Genomic DNA, 10561 nt, shown 5'->3' on the forward strand with positions numbered 1-10561 from the left:
TTTTTGTCATCTTTAAGTAGCTAACATTTTTAATCTTGCTGTGAAGAATTAAATTAAACCCTAGCCATGGCAATCAGTAGTTACAAATACTGTTTAAAGCAGCAACAACAACTGGAAACAAATAGCTTTTTTGGCAGTTATATGTGACCCTGGACCACAAAACCAGTCATAGTGGTCAGTTTTTGGAATATGTCATCTGTAAGCTTAATAAATAGGATTATTTTGAGAAAATCCCCTTTAAAGTTGTCCATATGAAGTTCTAACGCATATTACTAATCAGAAATTAGATGAATTTACAGTAGGAAATTTACAAAATGTCTTCATGAAACATGATTTTTTTTGGCATAAAAGAAAAAATGATCATTTTGACCCATACAATGTATTTTTGCCTATTGCCACAGATATATGCGTGCTACTTATGACTGGTTTTGTGGTCCAGGATCACTTATCTTGTAGTTCCTCAACCTTCTCAATACAAGGCGCCACACTGGCAGACGCTATTCAGTGCTTATTGTTGTTTTTGGCTTTTTTTCAAAGTTGTTTTATCATATCAAATCATGCTGCTGAGTCACCTATGGTAAGGCCTCCTAGTGGGTCACAGAACCCTGTGAAAACCCAGGCTTCGTTAAAAGAAGTGCTTGCCACAGTGGTACTTTCCAAGTGTTGTAGTTGATTTTCAAGTAGTTGTCACTAGAGGCAGTGAGAGCTGTATATGTTCTGATCTGTCATGTGCGTCACACACAGACATCGCTGCTGATCAGGAAATTGAACGCTTTCATTTTGCTCTGTCTATTCTTTCTCGATCTCGCGGAAATAACAACTTACAGCAACTTTTAAGTATGGTTAAAGTTGCCTTTAACAAGGCTCTGGCCGTAAAGGATCCAAAGAAGGAAAGTCTCATCACTGGTGTACAGGTACTGTACTTACTAACAAATCTTGCTGTATATTTACTTCTTTTGAATTGCGTAACCGCATTTTAGGATTGTTGCGTTATATTATGTCGCAATTAAGCCTTTTAATCGAAAAGTCCAGTTATATGTTCACATTGTTCTTATATTATCTTTAGAGAAGTATAATAAGTATCTAAAAATGCAGAAGTAAATGTGTTTCTTTGTTCACGTTTGCGCATTAAACTTTCATCAGGTTGAGTTAAAGTGTTATAAAATGGCTGACGGCCCAAACTTTGTCAAACACGGTTAATCACTCTTGTAATCACTAATACCCTGGTAAAATGTACCGCGGTTCATTTCACCTCATTAGTTTAATAATAACTTCAACTACCTGCCCTTTTTATATAAAGAGTTGTCTTAGTCCTCAAAGTAAAAAGTTTTTCTTTTTTAATTCAGTATTTATGTATATTTTCCTTTTTATCTTTAAATAATATTTGATGTATTTAATTTTCAGTTTTTTTTTTTTTTTTTTTTTTTTGGTGTATTTAGTGTATGTTTTGATAATCAAATTTTAAGTAATTTACACAAGCCTCTATGAGATGTTTTTATTTTTTTGATGGTTACTAAAACCAAGTTCACAGAGTTTAAGTCAGGTAAAAATAATTGTAGTTAGTTACTATGATATTTTGACAGAAACCTTGTTTGCCATTGTGTATTTTGTAAGTGTAATAAAATGTTAATAAACGTATAATTTCCTGGTATTGTTGGGTGTGAGACTGCCTGAACAGACTGTCCCGAGTTGCCTGTGTGTGCGCGCGCGTGTTTGTTGGCAGCTGACAAAGCCTATTGTTGCCTCACTGACACTTATTATATCTGAAAGCTGATTAAAAAAATCTTTGTCAGCTCGCACTTTTTTTTTTTTAATTTAAAAAAAATAAAAATACTTGTGATATATGATATTTGCATTCTGTAATACAAACATATAATACACACAGTAATAATTATTAATAATAATATAATATTAGGCCATACTAGTCAAAATGACCAAATCAAGGATAGATTATGTGCAAGTGGTGCTGGAACAGTAGGTGTGTTCCAGTTGACCTGTGAAGTGGACATAACCATTTTGTGTATGTGTGTGTTTTGTGAGATGGAAGCAGTACATATGATTGTGTTTCTCTGAATAGTATTCTTCCAGACATAATTTAGAAGTGTTTCTCACAACACACTTTAGAAATGCTTTGCACTCACTTAGAGGAGACTTCACTGTTATATATGTGAGTGCTTTTCATGGGTTGTGAAAGACAGACGGGTTGAGACTTGTTTAATATGTGCGCTCTCAAACATGTTTATGATACAAGCAACTTCTGCATAAGGAGTCAGAACTGCAAGTGAAGAATACAAAAGTTAGACCTCAACTTAAGCTTGAAACTAAAAGCTGTTCTACTGCTTGTCTTGATTGTTATTGTTCATTTCCCTGCTGTATGTCAACTGGAGTGTCATTGAGCTAAAAACAGAAAGAAAGAAAAAGAAAGAAACCGAAATGCAAAATACACACATATAGCATACGTAAATATAGTAAAAAATGTATCTGATTTTACTGTGGAACAAGGAAATGCCTGATTCATGAAGCATTCAAGAAGACTCTCAACTGTAATTTCTGGTCAAGGCCGTCCAACATTTGCCTACGTATATTCAATAAAGGACTGTGTGGTTACATCCATAAGAGAATGTGCAAAAACAAAAGAGAACTGACTACAGGATATTAAACTAGGATAAGCTACTTTGATTAAAAAAGTAGAGCAACATGAAACAAGGAGGTCTGAATGCATTTCTGCCTTCTGCATTATACATGTTATCTGTGTCTCTTTTTATAATTCTGATAGTCACATAAATTCCCCTTCTGCTATTCAAAACGAAACTGCTAGATGAACTTTCTCTTTCAATTCATGGTTGTGCTTATTGTTTAAATAAAAACGCACTTACGTAGTTTACAATTTATAGGTTTTTCCTCTTCGTGACTTTTTGCAGAAGTTGCTGACTCTAAATTGTTTTAACGCCTCTTGACTTGAAACCAGAAGAGATGCAGTGTGAATCTCACTTTTTTTGTTTGGTTTGTCTCATAATTGGCATTTGCCATCATTTCTGTTTAAAATAGGCTCTGAATAGACTTTAGGTTCATTTGTGGTGTGTCTTGTGGCAGATGATATCTGCGTTCTGTGAGCTGCGTGTGAATGTCTACAGGGACACGACTGAAGGTCGGGTCAGGCTGCGCAGAGAGAGGCCTTGTTGTGTACTGTCTACTATACGTAGTGCTTAAAATCAGGCATTCATTTGAACAATGAAAATTCATCTCTATCAATAATATTCATATCTTTTCCTTAAGTATTTTAAAACTACTCTTTATAACTTGGATAGACCACTTTAATTCTCACGTGGACCTGTTCTTGTTTTAAGCCTTGTTTCATTCAAAACACAGTAAAACAGTAATTTGTAAAATAATATTTATAATTTAAATACATTTTTTATTGTATAAATTTTAAAATGTAGATGTAAAATGTTCAGATGATCATTTTTGATCATCAATAAACATTTCTTGTTATTATCACTGTTAAAAACAATTTTTTTAAGATTCCTTAATGAATAGGAAGTTGAAACAGAAATCTTTTGTAACACTATAAATGTCTTTACTGTCACTTTTAATCAGTTTAGTGCATTATTGCTGAATAAAAGTATATATTTTTTCAAACAGTAGTGTGTGCATATATATAGGTATAGATATAAGTAAGTAATTGTTCAAATGTAATGTTGTAACCGTCTTTTGTCTGTGTGATTGTGTCTGTGTCCTGTAGGATGCTGAAGCAGCGGTGTTGGTGCGTCCGCAGTCTAAATTGTGGTGCTGGTGCTTCTGTCTGGGATTGGCTCTCGTTCTCTCAGGCATAGTGGTGGGTGGAGCCTACCTGTACAGATACTATGTGCTTGAGGTAAGATAACTGACGTAACCATAGTGAAATCAAAAACAAACATCATAACATCTAACATGTGTCATCTTGCACTGATGTCTATCTTAATTTTGATTCCTTTCTATAACATTTATTTCATAATCAGACTAAGCCTTGAAGCAGTGTTTCATGAAACAGTAATTTTCAGCTGATGGCTTGGGTTGTGTCCCAGAATTGGGTCACAGGTTTACTCTGAAATGCAAACGCAACTAAGCATATAATCGAGCATAGACAGCAAATGTTACAGAATGTAGACTCAAAAACAGATACATGGAATTAACGAGGTGATTACTACAGCGCAAAGCAAATTGGCAATCAAGGTGGAGATTGCGGTTCAGATATATAATCAAGGGAGAGAGTAAAGTTGATAACATAACTTTCCTTTGCTACAGTTGCAGGAGAATGGCAGAGCGGATGAAAGAAAGGATGCAGACACTTCTTTGCAATCGGTGAGTATAAAGGTAATCCCTTTCCACAGCTTTGTAGACAGAGTTTGTACACACTGTAGACACGAAGAAAGGGAGGAAACGCTGGAGACAATCGCTAGAGGTAATTGCTGGAGTTTAGGGAGTCAGGTAAGTAGTCCACTTCGTGCAAACGAGACCGGACAATGAGGTGAGACGAGGTGTGCGTGTTTGTAGCAGTCCTAATGAGAGAGCTGGGTGAGTAGCAGGTGGGTGAATCCGAAAAACTAGGCAGCTGACTTGCTGCCTCGCTGCCTTATGAGGCAATGCAGGCAGCATTTTTGCATAAAGGCACCTCATGAAACTGATTTCAGACAGGCTTCTGAGGCAGCGTAATGGTTTAATGATCTACAAGAAGATAGGAGGAGTTTTGGTGATAAGTAAACGAATATTTAAATAATATAATGCTGATTTCTTACTAGAAATAACATCAAAAGTGCAAAAAGTTAGTCAGAAATATACATTTACACACAAACTGACAACCAAACGCAACTTTCAGATACCATCTATATTTATTAGCTCAACTATGACGGAATGGAACGCACAGAATTGTGGGATATTAAAGGCAGCGAAAGGATACATCTATGATGCCTTTAAAAATCAGTCAGTTGAATGTGTCTCAGGAGGCAGGAAGTGAAGCTAACTTTGTAGCCTTCCTACCTTGGAATACGTCCTCCGAAGGCAGCATTTTTCAGTTTTCAGATGCAGGCGGTGTGTGATCAGAATTCTAGTGAGGGTGAGCTCTGTGATTGGCTGATGTTGGAGCCAGGCAATTTGGTGACAGTACCCCCCTCTCGTGAGGGCCAAGGATCCCAACGTCGTGATGGTTGACCTCTTCCTTGAGACAAAGGACAATCAGGATGAGAGCCGTGGAAGGCTGTGAGCAGGGCTAGATTAAGGATATCATCTCTGAGGACCCAATTGTGTTCCTCTGGGCCATAACCTTCCCAGTTGACCAGATAGTCCAGGATCTCTCTCACTGTGTACCCAGTTCCATCTTCCAGGATTTGCTGGGCCAGGCTCTGTGGATACAGAAAAAGAGGGTGATATGGTTTAAGGAGTGACGCATGGAATGTTAAATGGATTCTGTAGTGTGCAGAAGGTGCAGCTGATAAGTGGCAAGGTTGATCTCCATCGGCTGATGGTGAAGTGGCCAGTATATCTGGCAATAAGCTTCTTAAATGGTAGGCACATCCTGATGTCTCTGGTGGACACCCAAACATTCTCTCCAGACTGGAAAGTTCTGTTGGCGTCGCACTGCCCGCTGAAGCTTGTAGTGAGCTGCGTCCCAGACCTTTTCACTCTCTTGGAAGCCAAAGTCGACAGATGGGACATCTAATGGTTCCCCGGACCATGGAAACAAAGGAGGCTGATAACCGAGCACGCACTGGAAGGAAGTGAGTCCAGCGGTAGGCTGATGAAGGGAGTTCTGAGCGTAGTCACCCCAGCCTAAGAGCTGGTTCCAAGAGTTCTGGTGGCCGTAGGAAAGGTCCAATCCCCTAGATCTTTCTCTCCATCTGCTCTTTCAACTGGGGCTGGTGTCTGGCTCACAGTCACACCTAGGAGGGTGAAGAAAACTTTCAACATCTTTGAAATAAACTGAGGACCCCAATCTGATACTATGTCCTCAGGAATCCTGAAGAACTTGAAGACATGATTGAAGAGGAGCTCTGCAGTTTCCATTGTGTTGGGAAACCCTATTAAGAGGAGGCAAGAGGGTGGATGAGTGGAGTGCGCTTTGTTCTGGGACACCCTTTTGGAACTGTTTCGGGTTCACTGGAAGAGGTGGTTAGTTCCTATGACCACTGGATGGGACTTCAGGTTCCTTTGTGAGCCTAAAGATGGGAGAGGGCATCCAATTTGACATTCTTGGTACCTGGACAATAGGAATTATAGACAGAGGACACTGGAAACACGAAGCTAGGGAAGACACGCTGGAGAATAATCGCTGGAGATCAGGAAGTCAGGTAAGTAGTCCACTTCGTACAAACCGGACAATGAGGTGAGACAAGGTGTGTGCGTTGTATCAGTCCTAATGAGTGAGTTGGATGAGTAGCAAGTGTGCGTTATCTAAATTTTGGTAAGGGTGAGCGCTGTGGTATTTGGTTGACGTTGGAGCCGTGGCAGCAAATACTTCATGACATATAAATTAAAAATCATCTGCCACTTGGTTGAAGCCTCACAAAATCCACAAAGTTATGTAAAATACAACCCAGAATGCATAGCAATTAGAAAGAGTCATTTTACATGTTGGCAACTTCCAAGAAACCAGTCAGTAGTATTACCATATGCAAAGACGTCTCTTCATAAAGTGAACGCACCTTGGGAAAAAGACACAAATATTCTTGAAGAAAAATGCAGAATTTCAGACAGCTGTACGCTAAGAAACAAGTTGATTTGCCTTTCAAAAAGTGTACATTTTGTTGGTTCCAAACTGCTCTTTAAAATGTTGTTGTCCATTTGTGTTAATGCTGTATGTATTTGTAACAAACAGGAGGATCAGGTGTTCGTCTGTGGGTTGAAGTACTTTGAGGAAGACTATGAGTTTGATGAGGAGGTGGAGGTGGAGATTGATTCACCGCTGAGGCTGATTGAAGAGAATGTGAGCTTCTTCGAAGATGATGAGGTGGAGCTCATCAAAGTACCAGTCCCTGAGTTCAAAGATGGCGATCCAGCTGGCATCCTGCATGACTTCACCATGGTACAAAAATACACAGACACACACAAACACACAGTGTTTATCCATAACCACCACAGACATATTATCAATCACCTGACATATTATCAGTCACGCTGCTGTATTTGTATCCATTATAAATATAGAATTTTCAGTTTCTGAGATTGTAGGTTGCAAAAAGAATATTCGTGAGTTTCTTGTTTTGTGTTAAAGCAACTATGAACATATGTTATTATATTTGAAATATTATATTTGATTTATACATACTTCCTGGATCACAGAAACTGAATTTTCACAGAAATTTTTATTATAATTTTCTTATGTTTTAAAACGTACTCAAAAGGAGAACGGTTATTTTATATTGTAATTTTATTTTATATTCTTGCTGTATTTTTAGTTAAATAAATGCTCCTTTGGTGAGCATAAGAAACTTATTTCAAAAACCTCAAACTTTTGAACAGTTGTATGGTTATTGTATGCTTACATCAATAATTGTGATGTATTTATGTAATTATTATTCGTGTCACAAATAGTAATTACATAAATACATAATACAGATTGATTGTAAAACAACATAAAAAATTTGAAAAAAAAAAAAATCCCACAAAACCTTTATAGACTGACATATTTAGATTAGGGGTCCACCAATTATCGGCCTGGCCAATTATCGGCACCATTATTAAGCGTTTTTATGGTTATCGGTCATTTTCAAAACCGATTTGCCAATAAAATAATTTAAAAGAATTTAAGAAACGAGAGCCCTTGTTTTTCTTAATTTTAACATTAATTTTTATTCGGTTATCGGCCTATTAAATCTATAATAATCGGTATCAGCATTGACCCTGAAAACCACATATTGGTCGACCCCTATACTGAACAATCAAAAAATAATTCTTATATTTTTTTCATTTTTTTCCCCCCCTCTCAAACTTGAAAATTTTCATCTTACATTATAATACTAAAATACTTTTCTCGGTATTAAACAATCTGTGTGTTAGCAAGTGAATAACCCTGTGTGTCATTCTGTTCTCTCAGAAACTGACTGCTTATCTCGACCTGAATCTGGACAAATGCTACATCATCACCCTGAACACATCTGTCGTCATGCCGCCCAGAGATTTCCATGAGTTCCTGATCAACATTAAGGTAAAACAGCCACATTAATAACAGAAGATGCTGTGAATTTGTCAGTAAGTGGTTCTTGTGTTTGAGTGAATGTTTTTTTTTTACACAAAAATGCATTTCAGACATTAAGTTTATGCTTTCCGTGTGTGTTTTTCCAGGCAGGAATGTATCTTCCTCAGACGTACCTTATGCGAGAAGAGATGATGATTACAGAGAGGCTGGACAGCACCAGTGATCTGGGCTATTACATAAACAACCTGTGCAAAGACAAAGACACGTTCAGACTGCAGCGCAGAGACACCATTCTGGGTAAGTGAACACAAACAAATCATTTGATAAGACTTTGTTTACAGTAAATGGGTTACATCTTTCCACTATCGCAGTGCATCTTATTTTCAAATTTCAAGCATAAATATGTGCATAAGTGAAGGAAGCCACAGTATTTCCTCTCACGGTCACCGTATAAACAAGGTTTGAGGTTTTGTATACTTGAATGTGCTCCACTGCAGGTATGCAGAAACGTGAGGCTCTGAACTGCCACAAGATCCGCCATTTTGAAAACAAGTTTGTTGTGGAGACTTTGATCTGCGAGCCATGAAGAACGTGAGTCTCTGACGCAGAAGATCTTCAGCTCTTCCTTTTCTTTTGTGCCTGTCTGTTTTTTCATAGGCCTTTTTTCCACATATATTTTTTTTTATCTAAAATGTGAAATTGTCTTTTCTGCACAAAAGGGTGTATTTTGTTTGAGTGTTCATGTGATGTGTGTTTTATGCTATTTTATGAATATTAGACTAATAAAGGGACATATTGCACACAAGAACAAAAAGGGATTAACCATAGTGAAAAGAAGTCCAATCAGTTAAATAGAGTAGGCATTTTAATAATTAATAATTTATTCCCATGAGATTGATAAAAAAGTATGATTTTTTGCATCTTTATATAAACTGAGTGTTTCTGTTGTATTTAACGTTTGCAACATCTACTGTATTTCATCTTGATAATATTCAAACGTTTCAGCAAATTAGTGTAATCTGGATCACAATGTTGCAGTGTCACAGTGCATAATGTTACAATTTGAGGTTTTCCTGAATTTACTTTTCATTTGGACATATAAATATTGTTTTAAATAAGATGATTAACCATACAAACAGAACACTTTCTTTAAAATGACTACAAATTACTTTTTGTTCTTTGCTAATTTGTACATAAGCTAAAATGAGATCATATCTTTACACTTTTCTGTCTTTAGACATAAGCTCTTGAATTCTGTATAAGAAACAAAAAATAAACAGAAAAATCCAAAAAAAAAAAAGTTTGTCATGTTTGTGTTATTTTTGCTAGGTTTGTCAGTACACACTGATATTTAAATGTTTATTTTTAATCAAAAGTATTCACTGTACTCAACAGTGACATTAAAGATGTACAATGTTACAAATTATTTCTATTTCAAATAAATGCTGTTCTTCTGAACTTTTTATTTTTTAAATCATGGTTTCAAAAAAAACAAAAACAAAACTATGGAACTGATTTAAACATTGATAGTAATAAGTAATGTTTCTTGAGCATTGAATTAGTATATTGGAATAATTTCTGAAGGATCATGTGATGCTGAAGACTCGAACGGCTGCTGAAAATTCAGCTTTGCTAAATTTATCTATTAATTTACTATTTTTAAATGTAGCCTTAATAGTCTTTTTAAAAATATTCAAGTCAAAAAATAGTCACTATAAATGTAAAGCGATGTCCTCATCAAATATCCTTCAAATTCTGTTCCTGTTTGCTCAGATATTCATTGTTTACATCATTAATTGAAAGTTGAAATATTTTATCTTATCCCAGCTTATATGCATTATACAGAGATAAATAAGTAATTTGTAGGTTTATTCCGCTGAATTATGAGTATGAGAAAGATCGATCGAAATGCGTCAGCGCTGTGCAGAATGATCGTACTTTGATATCACATACGCCGATCATTCTGCGCAGTGCTGACGCATCTTGAAAGAGCCTAAAGTCATTTTCAGGTGATTTCAGATTTTCACCAGGTACCGCTCATGTGATTGGCTTAAAAACCAAAAACAGCAGGAAGCAGGTCGCATACTTCTGGGAAACCTGCTAACCACTGCCAAACTAGCAGCTTCCTGCTGGCAAGAGTGCTTTAAGAGCTCATTTGCTCCCTCTGGTGGTTAAAACCCATTCTTGCATTGTTAAATTACAAATTAAATCCTAAAAAGATGCGTCATGTCCACACTATTGGGCAGGTCGGACTGTCAAGTGAAGTTCTTGAAGACGGCCTATAGGCTTATATACTTTTCCTAAACGTCGTAAGAATAAAACATGCATGTCTTAGTTATCATAACTGAAAACGAGTTATTTTACACAAACAAAATGAAAATGACTGGCAGC

General features: G+C 36.6%; 1 protein-coding gene across 2 annotated transcripts; it reads left to right on the top strand.

Moving 5' to 3' along the window:
- The first annotated feature begins 718 nt into the window (after positions 1–718).
- itm2bb (integral membrane protein 2Bb) lies at positions 719–9262 on the top strand. 2 transcript variants are annotated; one of them, XM_051119087.1, is made up of 7 exons: positions 719–914; positions 3743–3874; positions 4285–4341; positions 6851–7057; positions 8069–8179; positions 8317–8467; positions 8668–9262. In XM_051119087.1, exons 1-7 carry the CDS (start codon positions 840–842, stop codon positions 8754–8756), a joined length of 822 nt encoding a protein of 273 aa, XP_050975044.1. In that variant the 5' UTR covers positions 719–839; the 3' UTR covers positions 8757–9262. The 2 variants fall into 2 exon arrangements, with proteins under 2 accessions (XP_050975044.1, XP_050975045.1); XM_051119088.1 differs by lacking the exon at positions 4285–4341 and having other exon boundaries at positions 720–914.
- Positions 9263–10561: the final 1299 nt, after the last annotated feature.

The sequence above is a fragment of the Labeo rohita genome, chromosome 9 (genome assembly GCF_022985175.1).
Source record: "Labeo rohita strain BAU-BD-2019 chromosome 9, IGBB_LRoh.1.0, whole genome shotgun sequence".
Classification (NCBI taxonomy): domain Eukaryota; kingdom Metazoa; phylum Chordata; class Actinopteri; order Cypriniformes; family Cyprinidae; genus Labeo; species Labeo rohita.

Bases quoted from the DNA above. Each gene is read 5' to 3' on its own strand.
- itm2bb (XM_051119087.1), top strand. From the start codon at position 840: ATGGTTAAAGTTGCCTTTAACAAGGCTCTGGCCGTAAAGGATCCAAAG. The intron at 915-3,742 runs GTACTGTACTTA...TGTGTCCTGTAG, and splicing joins GTCTCATCACTGGTGTACAG to GATGCTGAAGCAGCGGTGTT. The intron at 4,342-6,850 runs GTGAGTATAAAG...TGTAACAAACAG, and splicing joins CAGACACTTCTTTGCAATCG to GAGGATCAGGTGTTCGTCTG.